Below are 27640 nucleotides of genomic sequence, written 5' to 3' on the forward strand. Positions count from 1 at the left end.
CATTTTGACGTGGACTCACGCCCACAAGCTGTAATTGTAGTGCTTGAAGCAGACGCCGTCCAGAAGGCGTCGCAGATCCGGAACAATTGCACTGGGAAATGTGCGGAGTGAGGCCGCTGTGTCCACGCCGTACTTACGTAGCTTCCGCAACGTTGTCCTTCAAAGTTCAAAACGGAGGGCAAGCACTACCGACCGCGCGCACTTGCGATACCCAAGCCGCAATATTGCGAGGCCAGCATGCATCTACGCTGAACGTCCTCCATGATTCTTTAGCACTGCGGATGACCCATGGATGTAGCGGTGGCAACATGTAAACGATCTAGACAGTCAAATTTGTGCCTCGGCTGAAGCGAACTTTAGTTGACATTTGAGACAGCGATGCACCGCGCGCTCTTACATTAACGTTAATTTTGTACCTCATTTCAACCTTAACGTTGGTGCGTGCGTTCCGCGTCCCATAGGCATGCCGTAGGAACTGCGTATTATATGGTTCCAACATTGTGTTTCAGGTTACAGTATGGCCGCTTCTGCGACGACCTGCCAGGTGGTGAGTGCGGCTGCTGTCGTTTTTGAAAGCCTGTATTAATTAAGAAGTAAAAAGTGCTTGACCACTCTGTCTAATCAGATCTCTCGGGAAGGGAGAAAGAGGGAAAAAAAGAAAACAAAGGGCTAGACCGGATAATAGCGAGAAATTAGGGATGCGAAAGACGAAATATTATTTAATTCTGGTTGGGAGAAATTACAGTCTCAATTTTCTTTTTTCATAATTTAGTTATTTGGCATGTTAATTTGCAGCCTGGAAATTATTGGCGTTTAACTGCTAGTCTGTATACGTTGCTAAAGAAAGGCCTCCCTCACAGCTTTCTCTTTGAAATCCTCCTGATGTATGCATATATGTATGTATGTATGTATGTATGTATGTATGTATGTATGTATGTATGTATGTATGTATGTATGTATGTATGTATGTATGTATGTATGTATGTATGTATGTATGTATGTATGTATGTATGTATGTATGTATGTATGTATGTATGTATGTATGTATGTATGTATGTATGTATGTATGTATGTATGTATGTATGTATGTATGTATGTATGTATGTATGTATGTATGTATGTATGTATGTATGTATGTATGTATACCCGCCGTGGTTGGTCAGTGGCTATGGTGTTAGGCTGCTGAGCACGAGGTCGCGGGATCGAATCCCGGCCACGGCGGCCGCATTTCAATGGGGGCGAAATGCGAAAACACCCGTGTACTTAGATTTAGCTGCACGTTAAAGAACCCCAGGTGGTCAAAATTTCTGGAGTCCCCCACTACGGCGTGCCTCATAATCAGAAAGTGGTTTTGGCACGTAAAACCCCATATGTTATTATTATATTATGTATGTATGTATGTATGTATGTATGTATGTATGTATGTATGTATGTATGTATGTATGTATGTATGTATGTATGTATGTATGTATGTATGTATGTATGTATGTATGTATGTATGTATGTATGTATGTATGTATGTATGTATGTATGTATGTATGTATGTATGTATGTATGTATGTATGTATGTATGTACGTATGTATGTATGTTTTGTGCGTTCCTACTTATGTGTGGTACCCCGATCACGAAAGCAAGAGAGTCACTAATTTTCTCCCAACCTGCATGTCACGCGATTGTCGTTTCTTGGCGCAGTGAAGTGCTCATTCACATCATTTTCATATCGCCGTGTTGCTTCACTAATTCACTGTCTGCATTCTGCAGGATGGTGACTGCTCGGCTAGTCAGCGCTGCGTTACCCACGCCAACTTCTCCAGTTCTGGAAACTGTCAGACTGATCCTCGTTGTGAGCACGTTTGCTTTTAATTTTTGGCATATACGGGGCGTACATCCAATCGCGAAATCGAAATCATTCCTTCTAATGCGTAGATATGCCCTCCAGCGAGTCAATAAATCTTCTCTTCTTGGCAGGCATTGACGTTTCGTCTGTGACATGCTCAGTAAGTATGGTCAAGTTCATTTCTGTATGCGTTGCCAATTGTATATTGTATTGGTAATTCTATTTCTGTATATTGCCAACTTCTTACACCCCATTCAACAAGGATGCGCAGTTTTCTATATACCTCTTTCTTGTATTATTAAAGAAAGAACATTCTCAATGGGCTGACAGTTGAACTGAGGCGCGCAATGCTTCTTTCTGACTTCACTGATTGCTTGATGACGCCGGCAATCTTACGCGTCCGAAGGCTCATTTTGAGCAGGTGAAATAATAAAAGTTGCCAAATTAAAGTAAATGTGGGCTAAACTGAAATCCTGTTTCGTTGTTACGGAAACGCGAATAAATGTGTCCGCGATTACATTTTTGTGCAGACTCGTCCAACTTTTTGAAGATAACTGCTACGCGTCATTCAGCATGAACTTCTTTCCTCATTTGCAGTGCAGACCGGGGTACGAGTGTTGCATAAGTGGTTGCCCTTCCTCAATGTACGAGTGTGAGTACGTAACTTTCTTTTCCCTCATACTAGAGCTAGTGTCAGCAACATAGTTCATCGGGAAAGGAGGTAAGGCGCGCAGACACGGACACACGAGAAGAGAACTAGGCAACACAAACGCCAACTATCAACTGAAGGGCGCACTGTGGTGGAAAAGAAAGTAGACGCAAAACTTATCTTCGGATGATGATGATGATGATGATGACATTGTTGTGGCCTTTTCCTTCGCATCGGGTGCGCACATCGTGGTGCACTGACCAAAACGATCAAAAGGAAAATCTACATCAGTTCTAGAAACATACGAGCGCATGCACCTTGGTCACTGCCCCCCTGACCACTACTTTAGAAGTCTCACCTTCATGATGGAAGTCGCCGCGAGGGGTTGCACGTTTGTATAGTAACCGTTTCGCGCTTCTACAAAACCAAGTGCCTCGGGAAGTGTGGTGCCATCCGGTTGACGAGGACAAATGCGATCACATCGGAGCACAATGGGTTCAATGTTCTCCTCGTCGTCCCAGCATGCCCTGCACTGCACCGTACTGCGGTCCCCCGGCTGATGGAAGCGACGTCTATCCACCTTAGTTCGCGGTGCTCCCGCACGGGTCTCGAACAGAAGGGGACTGCGAACACTGTTGTGGTGCAACCGCTCCACAGAGATGGTCGTCTAGTGGGCTCTATACAGGACCAGGCTAGATTTTTGGTCCATAGCGGCTTGCCACATCGACGTCTCCGCTTGCTGTACTCTTGTTCGCACCCTTACCGACTATTTCCTTTCGCTGTCCTCTTGTATGGGGTCAGTAAGGAGGGAGAACTTTCTGCATAGGTTGTAGAGACGCCTGCTCCACTGCGTGCTCATGCATTTTAGGGTGGGGTACGGGAACACGCGCTGGGCCCAGCGCTCATTATTAGTGAGGGGAAGACGTCCCTCGTAGGCTACTTTGTTCCTTGCCTCACGTGCCTCGAGGCTGGACCATACGAGGTCGCCCTGGATAGCCTCGACTGCCACACGCCCATGACATGCCAGAGGTAGTCGTCCAACACCGCACTAACCATGCTCCATCCACTGGCATGTTCCTACGGACAGGCAGGTGATGGTGTTGGCGAATGTTAGCACCGGCACACGTATTGCTTTCCTCAGTTCACGCACTAGAACAAACCTGTTAAACCCCCACAAGCACCATCGTCGCAATACATTGGCGGCTCTCCCAGACACCTTTTGTACCTCTTCCTCGTGCTGAGCAAACAGTACCACTGAGGCGTGAGGGTTCATTCCGAGATACTTGTATTCATCCGACGCGGGTATCCTCCACAGGGAAGCAGTACATTAATGTCTCCCTCTGTGCCCGAAAAGTGCAAAATGGCGGGTTTTCTGGCATTGAAGCGGAGACTAAGACGCCGCAGGTGGTCCGCAGCTAGAGTTAGCAAAATTTGGAGGTCACTGCTGCGCTTCACACACAAGTCACAAGGAACCCAAGGTCATCCGTGAACACCAATTAAGGTAGCGGCTATGTGCATGCCGCGCTGTCACACATGAATTGGAACGCGAGTCAGCTCTGGATTCCAGAAGACCCTGCTCGAGCCCCTCCACATACAACATGTAGAACAGCGGGGACAGAGGGAAGCCCTGCCTGCGTCCTATTGTCACTATCACAGCCTATGCATTGGCATCTCTGGAGCACGCTACCACCGAGCTATATGTGTACATCTGTCGGAGAAGAGCTATCCACGCTTGAAACATCTGTTGTTCTAGTCGGCGCAAAAGTTCGTCATGGGACAAGCTTGCTGCACTCTCCGTGGGTAGAGGACATAAAGCACTCATACCCGGACAGTCTGATGGGAGCTGACAGGTTGGGCTCGCAAATCACGATAATGGGGAACTGGTGCGTAAAGACAAACTGTCTAAAGTCGGACATGCGTGACTTAAGCCCTCTGGCATACCACTAAAAGACAGATGCATGCTTGACTTCCTCTTGAAACGACGGCATCTTTCGGGCCATGGTTTTACCCTAGAGCCGCAAGCACCGGACTCAAGGAGTCCAGCACCTGCAGTGCGCTCTGTGCCGGCGGGATTTTCATGCTGCTCAGTAGAATGCGCATGGCGTCCATAAGTGACTTCAGCATCACTATGACTTGGCGATCCTCAGTCGTCGTCCCATCCGTGGTTCGTGAGGTCATTGTGGGCGGCGCAATTTGGCGTGACTCCGAGGCAGGTTGTGCTCTTGGAAGTGTAGGCCACTCTTCAGGAGGTGAGCGTGTTGCCCCAGTCTTCGTTTTTGCAGTATCTGTTTTTGTGGAAGTCGGCGTTGATACGGTAGCCGCTTTGCCGGAAGATGGTGTATATCTTTCAGTAGACGTAACTCTTCGTGCTGCTCTTCGGTGCCGATGTCGTCGTCGCCTGAGAGTAGCGGCAGCCTCTTTGTGTGTTGAATGGTCCCGTACCATACGTTTGAGTACTGCTTGCTCGTTCCTCACCCGCGGGCAATCATTGGATGAGGCCTCATGAGTCAGGATGAGGCCACACAGTTGCGCGGCAGGCGTCTGCTGAATGAGATTCGGCGCACCATGGGCGCACGAGTTTATTCCTACAGACACCTTTTACGTGTCCCACCTTGCAGCATTTGTAGGATTGCAGGGGCTTCGGTATGTATGGGCGTACTGGATGGCGGACGTGGCCAACTTTGACATGTGAGGGAAGGCTGTCTCCATAAAACCACAGCTTCAGGCAACGGGTGTTGCCAAGTCTTGTGATGAGCGTGATAAGAGTGCCTTCTGTAGTTGGCTTTATTAATATTGGTAAGTCGTCGGTTGGTATAGAAATATCAACATCATAAATGACGCTGATAGTCCCATTGCAGCCAGTAGGTATCATGGATCGCACCTGTACTTTGTCGATCTCCGTTACGTGCCGCAGGCTTTGCAGTGCACTACGGTGTAGAACATCTACTGCAAGGACATTCTTCCGTGCGTTTATTCTCACGTCCTTTATCTCATTTGGCGTGACTCCCTCAAGAAACGCAGAAAGGACTTGCCTGTTTAGCAGTCGCAGATTTGACACTGGCTCCACAGGCATGAAGAGCATAGTGAGCGGCCAGCGCTGTGGTGTTGTCTTCACGGTAGAGACACTTGGCGACGATGACCTCCGCAGTAGTCTTCCTTTTGTGGTTCGGTTCATCACAAGCGTGAAATCGTCGTCCGACGAGTCGACGCTGTCCGAGTACAACTCGGTTGCTTCGCTGTCCGTGTCACTTGGCGCATTTCCACGTTTCCTGGACGCGACCGCTCGTGATGGCTTGGCTCCAGGAAGGTCTTCGAAGGCTTCTTCGTCCATTGCCACAACACGGGAGCGGCAGCTCCCAGGGTTTGGAAAGAAACAAAGCGAGACGAAGGTACATGATGATGATGTCCTTGATGAGTTTGGCGCTTACCCACTCGCGGGGATTGGCCAAGGGTCGGGCAGACTTTGCTTATGTGTTCAGAAAATGGAGGTAAAAATCTAAAATTTTGTTACATGAATTTAGGCGAGGGAAAATCGAAATGGTTCAGTAGCATTGTACAAGCGTTCTATGATAGAAACACTTCGTCGTCGTCCCCCTGAAGATAGTAATTAAGTGAATAATAAGCGTGAACCATGAATAACATGATTGATAAACACATAGCATGAATAATGAACATGTAAACGAGTAAACATTTAAGCAAACATGTTAGAGACAGAATAGAGACATACAATCAACATTTATTCATCAAATCAGTTGAATATACGACTAATCTAGGTAATATAATTTAGGTATCTTGAAAAAAATTATACCAAACTTGGCCGCTAAGATGACTCTATCAGTACGCCGAGTTTCATTTAGTTGTCGTCATTAGTTAGTTCACAGTGCAGTTGTAAACGTTACAGAATTCCCGTCTGCTGTCAACGCATGGCCGTCTACGGAGGGAGTATGGTTACAAAAAAAAAATGGGTGTAACTCTTGTTTTCTCGAAACTGTTGCAAAACAAATCGTAGTGCAATTAGTCGCTAAGACTACTCTAGCATTACGGCGAGTTTCATGTACTTCTTGTGTCTGCGTCGTTCACAGTGAAGTTGTAAATATTGTGAAATCCCCGTCTGCCATGTGACGGTACTTGCAGACGTCACTACTTCATAAAAGAATAAGTCACTTCACAGTCAAAAACTATTTTTTGCCTGTGTCCTTGAATAATAATAATAATAATAATAATAATAATAATAATAATAATAATAATAATAATAATAATAATATGTGCATAGATGCGCCGATTGAGGTAAAACACACCACAGCTTCGCGCTGCTCCTCCTTCTTCACAGAGTGGATCGAAACGCTGATGATTGCTTTTCTGCTATTGAGCTTAATGTTTCGATAAAGACTAGTGCACGTATTCTCTTTCTTCCCTCGTAGAATACGTCGTGATACTTCACGTTGTACGACGCGTGGGAGTATTCACTGCTTCAAGAAAACTTCTCGCAAACTTACTGAAGACATCGTGCGCAGAGGTAACGTCTTCTTGGGGCTAGCTGATGTTTGCTGCAAAACATTGTTTTCGTGGCGCAAAAATTCACGATAGGAAAAAAAAAAGAAGAGAAGTAGTTAGAGAAAGAGCAGACATAAATGCAATTGCTGATGGAGGAGTAAGTCCTTTCTTGATGCTTGCTCTTTCACTAGCTTTTGCTTTTTTTTTCTGAATTTCTGCGCTACGAAAAACGACGTTTAGTACCGTAGTTCTAGGAGGGTAGCACGTAGCCCTCGTCGAAATCTCGCGGGCGTGATCGATGACATCTCGCAGACACGAGACACATAGCGTGAGCGCAGTGAGGCGCACGGGATTCAAGGCAGCACTAGTACTGCTTGCACTTCCCTCTTACAGCTTCAAAAACGCGAGTATTTAAAAGCCTGCAAACTGCAATCAAGTGACAAACAGTACAAAAGTCCCTGCTTAGCCTCGGCGGCCAGCAGGTGGGTATACAGATGTGAAGCAATTACTTGCAGATTCAGAAACTCGTATTCCACTTGGACCATTAAACGGTTTAATTAAGGCTATTCATGCGCCTCTGTTACGAAAGTTCTAGTTTGTTAATATTCTAACGCTACATTTTAGTTTCTCTTTTCACAGATCGAAAGGTCTATGGTATTCTACATTTTGCACGTTCTTCGCACAGGAAAACGTGCACTTTGCCAGAAATATGGCTATCCGTTTCGCTCTTCTGTTGTCCTGTGCCGTCGGTAAGGCATTTTATCAGTGACCTTTGTTTGTTTTTTTTTGGGGGGGGGGGGCGTTCGGACTGGATTTCAACTCTCTTGCTACAGCCGGCGCTGTTTTTAAACCATGCCTTAGCAAGCGTTACGGATTTACGTAAATCAGCAGATCGTGCGCGTATCTCATCAAGTCGCAAGTCATATTTTGCTGACTTCGTGCATTGTTCTAGGCAGGAAAGAAAAAGAGAAAAGATTCTTCACTTTATTTATTTATTTATTTATTTATTTATTTATTTATTTATTTATTTATTTATTTATTTATTCGACCAATTAGATTGCGAACCGATAGTATTCGCAAGAAGATCAAGAAATGTGTACCCACGGCCCACAAGGGTACACCGAATTTCAAGATAGAAATTTATGCCTTAGAGACGAAACTGTAACCCTATCAACACAAACGATATTGAAATGATCGAAGGATGCCTGCGCAACTATTATTCAAACAAGTTCGTTCTTCGATACTATACGAGGCTCCCGTGCAACGGTACATTGTTGAAGGAAACCACGGCTATTCACCACCTTCAGACCATGCATGGCATTGCAGCGTCCCTGCAGGTTATACTTAACTTCAAGTGCTGGAAACGAGTGGGTTGCGGTGAAGCTTACAGGTTGACGTGGCTAAGGTATAGTAAGAACGACGAGAAACGTGTTCCTTATATCAGTGTCGTGAATAAGCACTGCAAAAGTCGTATTCTAAAAAAAAAGAAAGAAAGTGCAGTTTAATGCCGAAAATGTACCACGACAACTCGTAACTTTTGAACGTTCTGTTATGAGCGCTTCAGAGAGGCAGTAATGTCTCGTGTTGTCGAAGGGGAAGAAAGTAGCAAATCTGGTGCTGCGTGCATTCGACATTTGAAGTTCATTTGTAGTTCGTGTGATTTGCGCCACTTTTAAAAATATTTCAGGGTCAAAAAAGCAATATCACTTAGGCCATCGGCTACTGAATTTCAAAAGAATTTTTCCCTCCGACTGTCGCTAGAATCTTTTTTTTTCACCCTTTTCCTTCAACGTTACACAAAAAAATCTGCATTTTTTTTTTCAAGTAAGGGTGAGGGGGGGGGGGGGGAGGCAAGTGCCGTGCCTTCCTGGCCGACGTAATTCTCAGAATGCAGCCTGTTGTGCCTCGCCAAGTTCTTCGGTGACGTCTCGTGCCAAAAGTGACGACACTATCATTAAGAATTGCCTGCGCAGAAAGTTTAGAACTTCAAAATAGGAAAAATCATCACGATTGAAGAATTAAGCGTTAAATATGCTAGGTTTTCCGGTAAGGCTAATGTACAGTGGCTTCGGAGACTCCTTACAAAGCAGCCGAATACGTTGGCGCTATGAAACCAGCTTTTCTTTAGCACCCTGACACCATGCAGATTGTGCAAACAATTTCAATTTAATGTTCTTGTGTAACATGTGAACTGGTACAAGATTTTACGAAACATGCTCTCCCTGCCTCTGCGCACTATTTTCCACGCAGAACTGAATATCTTAGTGCCCTAAAGCGAGGAGAACCTTTGTGACTAGAATTAAACAGCATCGATACTCCAACTTCAGTGAAAAAAATTTGGGCAGCAAGAACTCTAGTTCAGCCCCACGTAAAGCGAATTTGCGTATTATTGTTCTTTGGAAGTAGGCTTTCGCTCACGAACAGTGGTAATTTTTCTGAAGAAGAAACATACGGCGTAGGTTGCGAGGTTGAAATGTTTGCGTGACGTTTCAGTGTTAGAGATAATGATTATGTACAATTTAACAATATTTACATTGTTAGAATATGTAGACACGTGTAAACCACTTGACAAATATACTCAATGCCCATCGGTTCACTAATTGTGGTTTTGACCGTCTCTTGAACGGGGACGTCGTCCCAGGTGGCTGGCTCCATGAGTGGATTCACTGGTTAGGGCGGAGTAATATCAGTATGCGTCACTGCTGACGTCAACGCGCACTTCTGGACGAATCCAGAATCAGAAAGCGGTTGTGTGAAGCGATAAGTGATAGCGCGCTCTTTCATTGGTGGTGTACCGCGTCTGAAGGCCACGTCGTGCGCTATCTGGGCGTTTGATAACAGCTGTGCGCTCCAAGTATAAAGTCCTAAGTCACTGGTCGAGCCGCTGCATTGGGCAGCACTGCCACCGGTATCGGCCCACGAAAACGGTCACATATCCTGCATGAAAACCTGTCGGTTGTGGCTAGGAGTTGCCTTCACGAATGCCTACTCAGCACTAATTAGAATGACTGATAGTCCTACGTGCGATGTTTGCTGATGCAAGGAGAATTGACCACTTATAATTGACCACTTATAATTGACCACTTGTAATTGACCACTTATTGTTTCACTATCCGCAATTTCAAACACAAAGACAATCTTTGCCCAACGCATTCAGGAAATTCGATTATTCTCCTCTGAGTGAACAGAGATTACTAGAGCACCGTCCCCACCGATCATTGACTCAGAAGGCAGCGAAGGCACCTTTGTGCTTTCTCAGAACGTCAGGTTTGCGAGAGCGGCTTTAACTCAAGTACTGTCCGTACACCTATCTACACCTTCTCTCTCCCTTCTCTCACTTCCCCTTATCCCTTCCCCCAGCGTAGGGTAGACAACACGACCCTTGACTGGTTAACATCCCTGCCTTCCTATACTCCTCTCTCTCTGTCTACATTCGGCAAGAATGTCTGTCAAAAATAACCGTTGTTCTTTCTCGTTCACAAAAGCCTTGGCGTCATCCGAGTACCCTCGTTATTCAGGTAAGTTGTCGCTGTACGTTCTTTCACCTTCCTCCCATTGAAACAATTATATGGCCCATAGATAGACTTAGCATAAAGTAAAATATGAGCTTTACAATGTCACAGCCGAGATTGAAAAATAGCCCGTGTAACCCCCGTATTCAGAGATGCACCTTAACTCGAGGCCCACCATTGATTTCATCTAAACGGCGCCTGACGTGAACGTGCAATTTTTCTGGGACTCGTTCTCGTCAGGCGTCATCTTGAGAAAGTCAAGTATGTGCTTCAGTTTAAGACGCATTTATGAAATCGATGGTAAGATTTCTCTCGGGCTTAGCTTTGTCGCAGGGCCGGTACGATGGCAGAAAAAAATTGACTGAACTGTGAAAAAAATGTGACATCTGAACAGTTTTTACGGTCCAAGTGATGACTTGGTTATGAATTATAAATGACGCCGTAGGGGGATGTTTTCATTATCCGTTTACTTTATAATTCTTGAATTCGCGTAAATCGAAATGAGCCTTTGTACCCAACGCAAAACTGTGGAAGCTATCTTAGGGCGGAGCCATATATATATATATATATATATATATATATATATATATATATATATATATATATATATATATATATATATATATATATATATAGGCAGGACGTGTGTCGAGCGAGCTCCTGAACAATACTGGAATTATAGGACGAAAGTGGTTTAAATCCTGTAATCCCGGACCTCAAAGAGGTGCGACGTGACGCTTGTGCATTTCTCTCACATTTACCGCTAAATCACCGCAGAATGTTTTGCTCATTCTTTCTTCTTCTAAAGAAGGAACTTGATAATGGAAAGGCCGATTCTTTTTACCTCCTAATGAGCAATCGTCGAAAGTGTGTCGTTGCTTCAAGAGGCTTCACGAGATCTTTGGCTGGGACCTTACTGAGTATTCATGAGATGACTGTAACATTTTTCGATATCATTATTTAATTTATGCCATCAATTCGATAGCTACCACGGGCTTGACACGGCAACACTGTAAGTGCAAAATGAGCGTGTTTTCATTCCACTTTGATCGGAATGAAGCCACTGTGGCTGAGAACCGAAACTATGGTTTTGTGGTAAGTTCCACGACGCCATATCCTTTGAGCCATCAAAGTGGATAAAACATCTGAAGACGCGAATATTTGAAGAAAAAGCTTATGAACACAAATTTTCAGCACCAAACCAGAAAATTGGGACGACATCCAAAGGCCATGTCTCCTCGTGAGGGACACCTCGTACGATTTCTTTACCACTCGCACTGCGTGTATATTAACGAAATGCGCGCAAGAGTAAGTAATATCAGCACCCGAAGCGAGCGTGAAAAAAAAAGGGAACGTCGCTTGATTAGCACTGTAGCGTGTCAGCAAATGCATAGAGATCCCAGAACCAAATATTACCTAGGAGTTTTCGTCTCCCTTGTTAGGGTGTCGGCGCTGACGGCACGTACAACTTTCGCAATCCATGGCTCCAGTGCTCCCATCCAGTGCTCGCATCTCTTCCTTATACCATCATCATTCATCAGCCCTTTCTCTCCCCGTCCCTCTTCCCCAGTGTAGAGTAGCAGGCCAGAGCAAGTTATAGCTCAGGCCGACCTCTCTGCCTTTCTGTGAATAAATTTCTCTCTCTCTCTTCTCCTACGGCTTCGGTTGCACTGTGAACGGAAAGATCGGAGACGCCTATAAGTAATGCTGCCTCTTCGAGCACCGGCAAGCTGTTCACCATAACTCTAGCCGACTCGGTGAACCGATCGGCCGTGCAATTATCCATTTGCTTTTTTTTTCGTTTCTCCCGCAGAACTTTGGGAGCCAGCGCACACAGCGCAGCGCTGTTCAACGGTACGTGACCAGTGAATACAATCTGATATGCGGTTTGTTTATATTCTACGTTATTTACCGCCATATCGACCGCTTCACTCAGTTGACAACTGCGACCGCGTCGCCCACCATCACACCTTTCAGGGATGTGACGTTCCCCGGGAAGGAAGTGCAGCCAACATTGAGAATTTAGCAGGAAGGGAAAAAAATTGGCTGAAGGCTTAGCGTGGTTAAGCCTGGAGGATTGCGAAGGCACTACCCTTGGCTGCGCCTTGGTTTGGCTGAAATGGAGCTGTAGCCCCATTTATCTTCCTAGCGTCATGTCATACCAGCGAGCGCCCTCTCTCGGTAGCGCCGCAGCAGCGGCTCGCAAGGCTTCGCCTCCACCATCGATGCCGCGAGCTGGGGCCCCGTTTCTCGGTCTGGCGTGACGTCACACGGTCACGTGAAACGCAGCTGTGTAAGGAGGCGCCGCGACCACCGATGGGCCGAAAGTGCGAGCAGTATTGCCTTCGCTATAAAAAAAAGGAGAAGGCAGAGAATTGAAACAGATAATAGCCTCGTTCGGTACCCTTCTCTTGGGCAGACGAACAGTGGAGCGGAACTATTAGAGAGGGAACGGTGGAAGGGAAGACGCGTGTACGCGCGCAGACGGTGCCTTGCAGCCAATGGCGTTTCTACCCTCTAGCAGCAAAAAGGGGCCTTCACTGACTCTGGGGTGACGTGTGATGGGGCGCTGTTCAAGCAGCGTCTGAACTCGAATGCAGGCAGTAGTGTACACCGGCTGCCGGCATCACTTATGGTCATCATCATCATCAACATAATCATCATCATCCTGATTACGCCCACTGCAGGGCAAAGGGCGCTTCCATACTTCTTCAACTATGGGAGAGTAATATATATATATTACTCAACAGTAATATATATATATATATATATTACTGTTGTCGCAGTTTGTAGACTTTTGCTCGCGAGTGTCAACGTACACAACGTAGGAGACGGTGTCGCGGAAGTCGCCAAAGAAACGTTCACGTGCGTGACACAAGCTCGCGCCCGTACACGGGTGGTTACTCACCGCCGTGGCTATACCTATACTGCATCGTTAGAGTGCGACAGTTTCATTTACCGCACAGTTGCACGACTTCTCAAAACCGTGTAGTGGAATCGCCTTTGAGAGCCGAGCAATGCACGGTTGTCGTATGGGGCAGCCCTTAATTTGCTCTATTGTGTGCTCCGCATTCCAGGACCGCGAGTGCAGTGGTGGACGGAGATGTGTTCCTCACCGTGACGTGACAATTGCGTGCAGGAACGCCAGCTTCTGTAAGTTGTTCGCTCGTCGGTCTGGTACCTTTCTGGGCGCGAGCTTACAAACTAAAACGTGCTGGATGGAAAACTTGCGCTACTGCGAGAGTCAGCAAAAGCTAAGGGGTGTTTTGTGTTCCTACAGTACCCCTGTTCACGATGGGACGAGCGTTCACAGGAAACCTCCTGGAGATGTTTCGCCCTGCGACAAAGTTACTCTTGGCTGTTTCGGTACAATCATTCGTGGCGATCTGTATAATCAGCGACCGTAGGTTTAACCTAGCGCGTATAGGTAATGTTTTAACGCCCAAGTATGATTTTCGTCCCCATTTATTGAATTTCCACTGAGGTCATTATGCTCTTTGTCTACATACCGCTCGAAGCGCTCTTAGCGAGGTAATAAAAAATTAAGAGCAAGTATGCAAATGCACTTCTTCTCGTGGTGACGCAAATGTAAGGTATCGCGGGTAAAGCTATAGTCTTATTGTGAACAAGCAGCATTTCGAAGAGAACAAACACTAAGCATGTGTTAATTTGATCAGTCACATATTATTTTGTTCAGTAGGCTTTTGCTTAACGAAATAAATAAGCCTCGGTCAAGTGCCTTAACGAAAGATATACGAGACAAAGACGTGATTCTTTTCATTTTAATTCTTTTCATTTCATGCAGGCGTCAGAGCGTACAAAGACACCTGCGACGTAAGTGAGACTGGATTCTTAATCACTCTTTGTCTCTTACGCAAGGAAGGGTAACGATCTCAATTCAATTAAACACTTGTTTGTTTACTTTCACGGAGCATGAGTATGGTTCTTTGACCAGGTATATCTCGTCAGCGCCCTTGCGCACGCTTTCTGAGGCTGTAGGCGAAATGAGGCACTTGCTTCACAACTTTTCTGCGTCGTTCAGACAGTATGCGTGAAAGAGAGATAGAATGCCTTCTTCAATGATGTCAAGGGGCACGGAATGTAGAGCAGATGTAGGCGTCACTGGTAGGCAGACTTTTCTGGCGTGGGCTTTACATTGACCTCACGTACCCTGCTACTCGGATTGCTCCCATAGGAGGGGCCTCAAACGAACGCCTTTAAGCCTAAAGGCCTTCAAGCTGGATTATACTAAGTATAACATCTAATGTCAAATTCATAAAAAGCTTAGTTCTTAAGACCGGCTTGTAATTGTCTGGCCGACCACTCTAATAATGTAGTCGCTACTCCCGGGTGACTACCAGCTTTAGTTATTAAGGGCTGAGGGGGGGGGGGAGGTAGTAATCTCCGTGAATTCGAGCTTCATTTTATACGCATATGACGATGCTGTTTTTAACAAAAGAGCCAGTGGTGAAACAGTGCAGGCAATGCAAACGCTCGTTCTTATAGCTCTCTCAAGGTGCAGCCGACTGTGGAATCGTGTTTAAGTAACGAGATACGTCACAACCAGCCACACTGAAAGATTTTTTTTTTATCCGTTATCACTCACACAAAATTTTCTAGCGCTGCAACAGTCCGGTGTTTGCCCTCTTGTAAGTTGTCCATGTTACCTCTGACGTTCCACTGTGTCCAGGTGCAAGCAAGCATCGAATGTACTATAAGAATGACATTTTGCTGGTGCTCAGCGTTCCCATTCTCCGCAACGCCGCTGTGACCTCCACACCGCGTAGGTGCTGACGCAAAAAAAGCAATAGGTAGTGCCTTAGCAAGCTCCCTGAGCGTCAAACTCTTCAAGATTCTCCTACACCTGCATGAATGCGTGTCAATCATGCAGGTGATTTTAGTTTGGACACCATGTCGTAAGCATTGCCTTCTAAGTATTCATTTCCTTTTCCTTCTCTCGTACCCGTCTGCTTACGTAGCGCAACAATCTAAGGGGCAACTTGGTTAACATCTCTATATTTTCTTGTTTTATTACTCTCTCTCCCTCTCTCATCTCCCCTCTATTTGCTCTATTTCGTTATACATAGGAGCCATGGGGATACTGAGGTAAAGAGTACCCGGCTTTTCTATTTTTCTTTATTCACACAAAAAATAAAGGAATAATTAATAAAAGTCACAGCCCTGCGCAGCCCACGCATCAAATAACAGCGTAAGCTGGAGGAATGGCTCTACAGGAGTTGAATTTTTGGCACCACGCACTAAAATATATGTAATACTCAAATATGCAAATACATAGTGGTTGGGTGCCCTGCGCAGCAGAGCTCTTACACAAATGCTATTTAAGAAATACTGGAGAAAGCGAACGTTTACGAGTTTCAATTTATTATATTCGTGTATATTGCAGCCATATGTCCAAGTGCGTTTGTGCAGATTTCACCTCGTTTTCACATTCGTTCGCACTTTAGAACTTTACGCTGTCGTTCAACTACAGGCTCCTCGATCGCGTCTAAGTTTTAATATCAGGTGCATGACGAGGCAGCCTCGTCATTTCGCACGTCTTCCGCAAGGCAACCCAACCCGCGCACCAAACTATTTTTTTTAACAGAAAGGTATCATCGTAACGGCACATATATGGGGCATTTACAGTGTCTGACCGGTTTCACCTGCCGACGTATGAACTGCAACACGACGAGTTTTGAATGTGAGTTTCTAATTAGTTATTCAAGGATTGCGAAGAGCTAAAGCTAATATACTGCTTTCATAATGTGATAATGCGTAATGTATAGTGTCCACACTGGGTGTCCCACGTAACTTGAGCCAAACTCTAAAAATATGCTAATGTCATGTACCTGGACAGAACCAAAGTAATGTTGTTTGCCATCGCTTTGGAGACAAATTACCTTTCGCATCCCACCTGATTACATAATTAGTCTTAATTAATTTATGAATTTCTCAAATATTATAACCAGATGAAATGTGTCAATGAGAAAATTATAGTGCAGCATGGAATGCTGCCGATACAGTTTTCTATCGCTCAATATGTGTTACATAAAAGTGTTATTTCATGCCATGAGAGAAGCACGACCGCGCATGCGCACCAGGGCACGAGCGGCCAGTCGCGTGGTAATTTTGCGCGTGTTCGTGGGCTTCTTTCATGCTTGAAAAAAAAAACATTTTTATATAGCATGTGTTTAGCAACAGGACGATACATCGGGGGTTTTTCGGGTTGTTCTGCAATTTTGTCATCGACACTTTTCAAGTTGATTAATTAATTAAGACTATTTAAGCAATTAGGCGGAACGCAAAATATAATCTGAGGTTCTCCAAGCGACGGTAAACAACATTACTCTGGTTCTGTCCAGGTACGTGGCATTTGCATATTTTCAAGGTTTGGCTCAAGTTATGTGGGACAGCCTATTTGTAACACTAATTGCATAGACATGCTCAGAGATTTAGTACAGCAACAAGAATTCACGTCAACAATTGTCCTCACATGTCTGCCGCTCAGTGGGTATAGCATAAAAAACGAGTCTTTACAATTATAGGCTGCCTGTACTCCATGCTACTGTTTTACATAATGCTAAATAAAGCCGCGTGGTCTTCTATAAATACGCAAATAGTACAACAGAGAAAAAAGCGAAGAGAGCCTGTACAAACCATCATTTGCGCATGCTGCTTCCAATTTGAGCATGCACAAAGAGGAGGCTCGATGAGAGCCTGATAGGGAAAGTTAGTGCAAAGTACCATTGACAACACACAGATGAAACAGACCGTGCAATGGCCATCACTGGCAGCCATGACACCGCCAGACTTGAGCATGTTTGTTGAGAAGTGCTTGAGCATGTTAGTCCGGATGAGTTTCTTAAGTCTTATGGCATGAGCTGCTTGCAGCAGAGTAAGTAGAAAGGTTATCACGAACTGGTGGGTCACTTTGATCGCATAATGTGTAAGCTATATTCAAGTTTGGCACTCCTGTTCGCAGTAAGTGAGAATTATTTAGCAAAATAAAAGAACTGAACAGGGAGGCAGTTGTGCTAAAAGAGTTCTCATGAAGAATGTCAACCAACTAACCCGTTTATCCGGTTTCCTGTAGTAAATATGTTCACGACATAAAAAAAAATAAGACACTTTAGCTGGTGCTGCGTTTCAAAGCAATGAATCAGTGTCATAGCTTTGAAAATATATTTTAAAATTTGAATTTGAGGGCATTACGTGCCAGAACTACGACACGAATATGTGACGCGAGCAGGTGGTTGCAGACGGAGATAAACATGGTCGTCCGCACACTGCCTATAGCTTTAGTTTTCCTTCACTCCCAACTACCGTTCATCAGTACACCACTACTAATATGCTTCCTAATGGCTGTTTTCGTCCCTTAATATTCAAGCAGTCTTAAGGTGCAACAAAGCTTATATTTACCTGTGTAGTTCTGAACCATGTTAATATATTGACCAGTGGAGGATCCTGTCTGCTGTTGTGCTAGCTTATGCTGCTGGGACTGACGAACGTAATCTTAATACATAAATTAAATCAATTGAAATCATAGCGCTGGATTGACACAAACAAGAAAAGCGACAGGAAGTGCGCTAACTATTAACTGAATTTTATTTCAGAAAAGCATGGCATTTATACCGGCTCACATGGGTGGAAATGATCGCACGCGCAGCCCATCATTTTCCATGTAGGCCGTTTCCTTTCTGCTCACAGTAATCGACAGTGCGCTGACGCAGTTTGCACCTTCTTTTGCAATCTAGCTTGCTTCTACAATCTCCCTCGTATATTTATCTGTAATTTCTAAACACGACTACACAATCCTTAAACAGTGGTTTACACCCGCAATCATCACAATGCACGGAGAGATGTCCGTCTCGATAACAGTTCAATTTTCGCTTGCGTTCCGTTAGCCTGTCATTGAGGCATCTGCCTGTCTGCCCTATCTACACTTTGCCACACGTGAAAGGGTAGCGATATACGGGTGCACTAACGGCGGCCGATGGTTCTTCGCGCAGCCTCGGCACCTCTTTTTCAACGGATAGTTGGCCTTACATATGCTTGACAGCTTTTGTGGAGCTGAAAATACGACGTCCACTTCAACATTTCGACACACGTTCTTTAAACCACGCGATATGCCATGCATGTACGGTACAAACACCTTCTTTCTGCTTTCGTGGCTGTGCTCGACCTTAGCACCCGCTTCCGCCAGTTTTTTTTTTTCTTTTTTTTTCAGCGCAATTTTCTCCACTGATAAAGGTGCGCGGACAGGGTGGCCTGCTTCCAGCAGCCGCTCTTTTTGTGTAAAAAACTCCCAGGCATCTGGTGGGGGCATGATTTGCGGAACGCGTTCACAAAACAGAGGTTTCCGATTGCTCGCTTTACCAACTTCGAACGTGATGAGGCATGCGGAAGCCGCATCTTTGTTTCTCTAGGGTGGTTTTCCCAACAGCAATCATTGGCGCTCAAATTTAGTTTGGTATCTAAAAACTGGATAGTATTATCGTTAGGCCGCTCGTGTGTAATAACCAGATTGTCAAGACATTCGTTGAACGCGACAACCGCGTCATTCAGTGTTTCAGTGTTACTTGAATTGAAATCATATATCATGAGTTAGTCGTCCACGTATTTAAAGGTTTTTTTTTAATCTTTAGCGTAGCGAGTTTGTCTTTTAGATGTCTGCCGTGCGATCACGGGCGAGAAACAGGTCGCTCAAGGTCGGGGCCAGGCATGACCCGATATACCATCATCATCTGTCTTCAAAAGGAGTGTGATTCGCACACGCGCACGCGTGCACACACGCACACACGCACGCACTGACAAGCAAACACGAACGCATCAGGGGCAGGCACACTTTTACATGATATCCAGACTTTTAGTGGCGCAAGAGTGATCGATAAAGTTGGAGCGATTCCAAGTTTCACGGGACAGGATATCAGCAAACATAAAAATATGATAAATTGTCTGCATGAGTCTCTGTGTTATTCCCGCTTAGCAATCCGTGCTGCTCACCGACGCTGTTGTCGACCATTGTATTCCTACAACCATTAAAAAAAATTTCTCCCTGCGCACACGATCGCCGAATGAGAGAGCCGCTGGCGAATTTATACAATTCACTCCTCTCTTACATCGCGTAGGCCGGCTTAGATTCCGTGATTTAGTAGAGATGGACCATGTCCCGACCCGAACGGCAACAAATCATTGGTCACAAAGAAGAGGGTCATCACGGATCACCGGCTTCTTACGTCCAACTAATAAGTCTTTTAAGGGGCCTTGCATTTTTAAACAAAAGTTTCCCTACACTGCGCTCGCTACCATTACCCCTCTAATATTTGACGTTACCGTTCTCGAAGAGTTCTTAATAAGCGTTTTTACTTCCGGTAAGCCAAGAACCTGAGATACCAGGATGTGTTTCTGCAGTGATGGGCATTCTTATAATCTAACTTTTAAACAGAACCTTACACTTGATGTCACCAGGACCAGACGTCTCCAAAAGATATTGTTTTTTTATGTTTGGCTGTATCAGATAAAAAAAACTGGTGACCTGATTGTTTATGAAAATTACGTGGTTTAACGACCTGAAGCCGCAAAGCGGGTCTGTCCAGGGTGCCGTAATAGGGAACTGCGGATTAATTTCATACTACCTTGGTTTCTTTAACATGCACCCAAAGAATGACACATGAGCGGCTTTACATTATGTTCCCCTGGAAGGAGTCCACCGCGGTCGGGATTCGACCTCACGACCCCGTGCTCGCCAGCAGAATACGATAACCACTGAGCCACTCCCGCTCCCTTTACTTTTTACAGCGAAAGCTGTATATGACTAACCTTCCGTAGTTCTGTCAGCGTCCGGCATCATAAACGGACTTATCGATTTCTAACAAACCCATACACAATGGGTTTCATTGTTTGTGATCACGTGCGGATGCAGTGCGGTGGCGCAGATGTCAAAATGCGGAACAGATTAGAACGCTCGCCATGAACAATAGCGTGACGTCAAGGTTATCGCAGTATATAAGCAGGAGAGGTATCGGTGCTAAAGACAGCCTCGTTATCAATGGGGCGGACACGTATAGTTCGTACATCCGAAGAACAACATGCGTATGAGGAGCGCCGGAGGCCGGGACCAGCAACGAGAATGTAAACGGCGCCGGCGCGAAACGACCACCATCGAAGAACGTTCCCGCGATGCTGAACAAAGAAATGACAACCGTTCCACTCTGTGAAGGTGGAATGGCAGCTAAAGCACTTTGCTTTTCATGTGGGAGCTTTGACTGTAGTCACCTTTCACTGCCATTCCATCTTCACAGAGTGGAATGGTTGTCATTTTTTTCTTTATTGCCCTTACCGTTTCAGTGCAATAAATTCGCAATGATAATGATGTTTCCGTACAAGTGGCTTTCTTTACACAGAGGCACCAACATAAATTAAAACAGAGGAACATAACATTCCTCAAACATGCAAAATCGTCTAATAAAGCGAGCCAGTGTAGTGGCGGGGTGGGTATTGTTTCTTTTTCTATGTTCGTCCAATCTTACCGTTGGAAACGGTCAGCAAGACCAGTCTGCGGTCAACCGCAGGCTGGTCGCTTCTCTGGTATTGACCCATTCCTTACGATAATGGTACTTCTTTCTTTGTCAAGCCAAGTGCTTTACAGATTGTATACAACAAAAAGTGCGATAGTGTTGCCAAACTTCAGTGAAGCAACACAGCAGTAAGCTCTAAACATATTTTCCAAGTCCTTGAGACTAAGCAAAAATGTTCACAATGTAGTTCCCTACTCATGTATTTATTTCTGATGATGCAATGAGATATATTAAGAAATAATACAGTTTGCCTCACTACAGCGACAGTCAATTCCCAAATTGAACATTCTAAATTCTTAACATGACACCGGTAGCAATATACTATCCCTTTTATGAGTATCCCCGGTGCAAATTATTCAGAAAAATAGATCACGACAAATGTATTTGAAGGAATAGCGCTTTCTAGAAATGTGTAATACGCCTTGGAAGTTGGTTATCGAAAAATAATAGCTAAAATTTTAAATAGCTTCAACTTCGTAAAGAACAAAAAGAAGTCTAAACTTGTCTATCTGAAACTTCACCGCAGGCATAAAAGTGAAGAACCTGGAGACACGCTGCCATTCCTACAGGGTGAGTTCCGGCGACCCCACGAGCACTCCTTCCCTACACCCCCCCCCCCCCCCCCCGTTTCAGCCACCAAGTTCCGTATTAGGACGCGTAAAGGGTATTACGGCGCTGTAATCTTCCAGTCATCGAGGAGAAAAAAAAATTAATGCGTGGGTAGTTCTAAAACGCTTCTAAAAATACGGCGCGAATATTTGCGAGATTCCGGGGATTTTAAATGCTGAAACCACGATACAATCACAAATTGATGAACATGAGGTCGGATTCGATCCAGACCCCGGCGGTCGCATTCCGATGCAGGCGGAATGCAAAAAAGAGATAGAGAGAGAGAGAAAGCGCTCGTGACCCGTGCATTGTGTGCACGCTATAAACAACCCCAGGCGGTCGATATCTGATGACTCTGTTACGCTGCCCTGCGACGTTAAAACGAGAGTTGCACCACGAGCTGTGCTACGCAGTCCTGCAGGCGTAACCTATTAAATTCAACAAATAATTTCAAAACCAATTATCTTGGCTTACGTGGCCGTTTTTTGAAAGGTTTAAGCAGGGAACAAGGCGTTTTGGTGGTCTCCCTTCAACTTTCCATACAAGCTTGTCCCGTAAAGCTTGTAATTAAAGGAGTGAATTATTGTAATCAGTTTAATGAGCGAATTCCCTGCGTTGTTTCTTCCTTGAAAGTTAGGTCCGCCTGCCACGTAGTTATGCTGTAGTGACGTAGTTCGAGTAACTTCTGTGCACGTCAAAAAAATGTTCGAACTAAAAAGAAAAGAACTGTAAATAGATGGTTTATTGTAGGCGTAACTTGTTTTCCAAAGTCGAAAAAAAACACAACGTATGTGTAACAAACACACTAAGACACTGTGGTATAACACTGCGTATCTATATTCTCGCAAAAAAAAAATTATAAGGACACTACATAGGGTATTTTTAGCTGCCCAAACTCTAAAAATTTGCCTGTAGCAGATAGCTTAATTCTAATCATTGAGTGAGATTACTCGATGAGGCAGCCATTGCTTCTAGGCGAAATAAAAATACCTAATTGAATATTGACGCAACTACATAATTTAAATTTTTAATTTATTACCTTAAGGCACATATATCCATCTATCAATTGTAGCTAGTGGGTTTGCAAGGCATATTAACTGGGAACAATTCTGGGGCTCACAGCGGTTTCGATACATGCGCCGTCAAACATGCGGTAAAAATGCACGCTTGTTCCACTAAATGTTTTATGAAAACGCTGTTTTGAGCGTTGAAGAACAAAAGTAACGGGAACGCTAACTTGGGAACGCACCTTCTGAAAATTATTGGTTCAAAACTGGTGCAGTCCTGAGAATTCGTTCCAAGTGGATACGCCTTGTGAACTCGCCGACTATAATTCGTGTATTGAAATATGTGCCGTAATGTAATGCATAAAACAGTTATTTAGCTTAATTAGTTACTTCTTCAATTAACCATATTGATTTCTGGATAAGTACTGCCCACCCCATCGACCATTTAGCGCAATTGTCCAAATTGTGCCATCTCCCATAGGCAATATCTTTAATTCATCATCATCATCATCATCATCATCATCAGCCTGGTTACGCTCACTGCAGGGCAAAGGCCTCTCCCATACTTCTCCAACTACCCTGGTCATGTACTAATTGTGGCCATGTTGTGCCTACAAACTTCTCAATCTCATCCGCCCACCTAGATTCCTGCCGCCCTCTGCTACGCTTCCCTTCCCTTGGAATCCATTCCGTAACTCTTAATGACCATCGGTTATCTTACCTCCTCATTACGTGTCCTGCCCATGCCCATTTCTTTTTCTTGATTTCAACTAAGATATCAGTCACTCGCGTTTGTTCCCTCACCCAATCAGCTCTTTTCTTATCCCTTAACGTTACACCTATCATACTTCTTTCCATAGCTCGTTGCGTCGTCCTCAATTTAAGTAGAACCCTTTTCGTAAGCCTCCACGTTTCTGCCCCGTACGTGAGTACTGGTAAGACACAGCTGTTATTTCTCTTGAGAGATAATGGCAACCTTCTGTTCATGACCTGAGAATGCCTGCCAAATGGACCCCAGCCCATTCTTAATCTTCTGATTATTTCAGTCTCATGATCCGGATCTGCAGTCACTACCTGTCCTAAGTTGATGTATTCCCTTACCACTTCCAGTGCCTCACTACCTATCGTAAACTGCTGTTCTCTTCTGAGACTGTTAAACATTACTTTAGTTTTCTGCAAATTAATTTTTAGACCCACCCTTCGGCTTTGCCTCTCCAGGTCAGTGAGCATGCATAGGAGTTGGTCCTCTGAGTTACTAAGCAGGGCAATGTCATCAGCGAATCGCAAGTTACTAAGGTATTCTCCATTGACTTTTATCCCAAATTCTTCCCAATCCAGGTCTCTGAATACCTCCTGTAAACACGCTGTGAATAGCATTGGAGATATCGTATCTCCCTGCCTGACGCCTTTCTTTATTGGGATTTTGTTGCTCTCTTTATGGAAGACTACGGTGGCTGTGGAGCCACTATAAATATCTTTCAGTATATTTACATACGGCTCGTCTACACCCTGATCCCGTAATGCCTCCATGACTGCTGAGGTTTCGACATAATCAAACGCTTTCTCGTAATTAATGAAAACTATATATAAGGGTTGGTTACATTCCGCACATTTCTCTATCACCTGATTGATAGTGTGAATATCGTCTATTGTTGAGTAGTCTTGACGGAATCCTGCCTGGTCCCATGGTTGACGGAAGTCTAAGGTGTCCCTGATTCTATTTGCAATTACCTTAGTAAATAGTTTGTAGGCAACGGACAGTGAGCTGATTGGTCTATAATTTTTCAAGTCCTTGGCGTCCCCTTTCTTATGGATTAAGATTATGTTAGCGTTTTTTTATTTTTTTTTAAATTGGTGCAGCTTAAAAGAAAAAAAGAAGCAAGCACCTCGTACAAGACATTGGCTGTCACACGTGCATAGGGTCTCCTACAGGCCGCGCCATAAGGTAGCTTTATCTTACATAACCATCTTTACTGCTTTGAGTACCTCTGTAAAGGTTTTCTATGTTTCTTCTGCAGCCGTAACAGCTGCAGAACTATAACATGGACGAGTTATACGTATAACATGGACGAGTTATACGTATTTGATACGTTAAGCACTGTCCCCGCAGTAAATGTAATTACAAAGAAATGGGATCGAAGAAATTTGTAAAAAAATAAATTATTGCATAACTTCTTCGAGGAATTGTCTGAGTATGCATAAACATTGTGCCACTTGCTCACCTCCATCGAGCCCGATCTCATTATCAATTTTATGAAACTTGATCCGACCAGTATTATGCTTATCAACCCTTCTCAGTCGTTATCAACTTTACCGGACTAGATCGAGCCCTTATCGGTTGTTAGCGAACTTATCGGACTCGATCCGACTTTTATAAATCGTTATCGATTGGTATAAGCCTTATCAAACTTGGTCCGACGCTTGTCAACCGTTATCAGTGCTCATTAACATTATCAGCATTGATCCGACCATTATAAGCCCTTAGCGCACTTCAGCGCTTCATCCATCCGCGTCGAACCACTATCAACCGTGATGAGACCCATACAACCCCTCATCACGCCTTATCTTCCTTATCAAGTCATCGACTGCTTATCTGTATGAATTGTGTGACGTGAAGCGCAGGATACCGCATAGATAGGTGCCGTTTTGGTCAGTGAAGGAACGCCCCAACGGAAGGCACATTTAGCGACCACCGAAACGCAACGGGGACATGGCGCGTTTGGTATAAAATTTTCCCAAAATGGAAATTTTCGTGATATCTACAATGCACCAAATCGGGTCTGCGTATGGTTCTAGAGATCGCTTTTATTCCACCATCGACAAATATTTCAACGCCGTCAAAGAAACAATGATTTATACCTTATTTTCTTTAGAGTGACTCGTCTTACGTCACCAGCAGGTTTCCTTGTTCGGTAGGCATATAAATTCTTAAGCATTTAAAAGAAAAACTACAATGGGCAGACGAAGCAGAACCTTAGGGTCACCGTTCACATCGAAAACTGTTTCCGCGCTTAGATTTCAGTGTCGCATAAGTGTATAATAACATAAGTGTAACAACAGTGTATAATCAGAACGCCGATTCATTGCAAGTAGAAATAAAATGAGTTCACTGCGAATGCAACCAGGTGAAGTAGCTGCTGCTTACAAATCTCTTTACACAAATACTGTTGCGGTAGCGCTTTGGGATAATTATCGCTATCACCTTCATTACAGGGTCCATACTGTGGCCAAGATGAGATCTGTGCATATGAGAAGACCGAACTGAGGTGTATATTCAACTGCACCTGCTACGGCCAATACAAAGCAGTGTGTGAGTAATGTTTTCCTAATATTACTGACACTTTTGGAGTGAAAATGTTGAAGCCATAACGTTCCCCCGAGATGTTGTTGGTCAGATTAGTTGGCCAGATATTGGCCAACAAATTTAACAGGTGCTGGTATGTCTCCATACCAAAGGCCACTTAATTAGTACCTGACAGCCAAGAAATTACTTGAGCATGATTTTTTTTCTGTTTTTTATTGGTCCAGCCGGGAGCGTCTTCTCGAAGTACCAGCAAAAATAAAGCTTTGCCCAAAATAGAGGACCCAAGTGCTCTGCAACCACTGTATTGTTTGGAAGATCCGTATAAGTTACAAAGCCGCCCTACCACCCCGAGCGCACATCGAGGGAACTGGCTTAGCTCCCTCTTTTCCCTCTTTCCCCTAGTCGAGGAACTTTTCAGTCTCTCTGCTGATGTCTGCTAAAAAAAAATGAGGGGCGATGACCAACGAACTGTTTTAAAAGCAATCGTTAGTACAGATAATAAATCTATGGATGACCGCAGAAGGCGCAGCGAAAGTGCCAGGCCAACCTGCTTTGTGTGCTGTTTTTAGCAGCATTAACGATAGTTCGGAGGAAAGTAACGCATCAGTAATCAATTGCCGATGTGTAACTCCTCAATTACTTTTGTGTGGCAGTAACTAATCAATTACATTTCTGAATGATGGAATCGTAATTTTAATTGGTTACTTTTTTTCTGTAACGTGTACAAGTCTCACATACACACACCGCGGCTGGTGGTGCTCGTCGCTTGTTTGCGCGGCCGAGTGAAATTTCTGCATAGTTTGGTTACTGCTGCACCGAAAGACATTGCAGTACACAGCAGACGAAGCTTTGATCGATGTAGTTCCACTGAAAGAAACGTTTTATCTAATGACGCTCTTGCCCTGGGGTTAAAATTCACGAGCGATCGTTTTAGACAACAATTAATCGTGCATCTGCCGTGAGGATATCTAAGCCATGAATTTTTCGAAAATGTTTTAAGGGCATATGGATGGCTTCTTAAAAATCTAGTGTTTGTTCTTCCCGTTTCCCCGTTTCTCCATTTCATCGTGAGGAGGCGGACATAAAATGGAGTGCAACATTACAACCAATTCAACATTGCAACGTTCAACATTACAGTACGATCACACAACATTAACATCGACACAGGTACCGGACACAGAAAATGTACTTTGAAATATGTCAATACAGGTAGAATATTTAACACATGTTTCTTTTTTTTAATCAAGCAATAGGACAGTGACTCCTGCAACAAGGCCACGCGGAAAACGCGCGGAACGCCTGGTATGTTTTTGCAGCACGGAAAATGTACGTGATTAAGCTTGCGGCAATGCATAGTTTCCATGAACCACATTGTAGATGTATAAAGGTATGATTGAATACGTGCTCGTTTTAGAGGTGCGCGTTTAGGCTGTACATCTGAGAGGGCTGGATCATAGTCGCCAGAACGGCAATAGCGGCGCTTCATAACAACAACAGCAACAGCAACAACAACAACAATAATAACAACAACAATAATAATGATAATAATAATAATAATAATAATAATAATAATAATAATAATAATAATCTAAGGGTGTTTATTTGACAGAGCTCTGGAGCAGCGCAACGTCGACGGGCAGGGCAGTCACA

At 44.4% G+C, this 27640-nt stretch overlaps 1 protein-coding gene and 1 long non-coding RNA gene across 3 annotated transcripts in view; both read left to right on the top strand.

Annotated features, from left to right (window-relative positions):
* The first annotated feature begins 1773 nt into the window (after window positions 1–1773).
* On the top strand, window positions 1774–2490 carry LOC135912603 (uncharacterized). The gene is made up of 3 exons (XR_011507159.1): window positions 1774–1844; window positions 1970–1998; window positions 2441–2490. It is a non-coding gene; the product is annotated as an uncharacterized lncRNA (long non-coding RNA).
* Window positions 2491–7625: 5135 nt separating this feature from the next.
* LOC135912652 (uncharacterized) overlaps window positions 7626–27640 on the top strand; it is a 35173-nt gene continuing 15158 nt past the window's right edge. The window contains exons 1-8 of one of the 2 annotated variants that reach the window (XM_065445137.2): window positions 7626–7730; window positions 10467–10499; window positions 12307–12347; window positions 13571–13646; window positions 14299–14327; window positions 16140–16194; window positions 21597–21640; window positions 25900–25996. In XM_065445137.2, coding sequence (XP_065301209.2) covers window positions 7691–7730; window positions 10467–10499; window positions 12307–12347; window positions 13571–13646; window positions 14299–14327; window positions 16140–16194; window positions 21597–21640; window positions 25900–25996 — 415 coding nt within the window. In that variant the 5' untranslated portion in view covers window positions 7626–7690. The remainder of the gene's footprint in view (window positions 7731–10466; window positions 10500–12306; window positions 12348–13570; window positions 13647–14298; window positions 14328–16139; window positions 16195–21596; window positions 21641–25899; window positions 25997–27640) is intronic. The other variant, XM_065445138.2, reaches the window with a different exon arrangement.

Source organism: Dermacentor albipictus, chromosome 7, assembly GCF_038994185.2.
Source record: "Dermacentor albipictus isolate Rhodes 1998 colony chromosome 7, USDA_Dalb.pri_finalv2, whole genome shotgun sequence".
NCBI lineage: Eukaryota > Metazoa > Arthropoda > Arachnida > Ixodida > Ixodidae > Dermacentor > Dermacentor albipictus.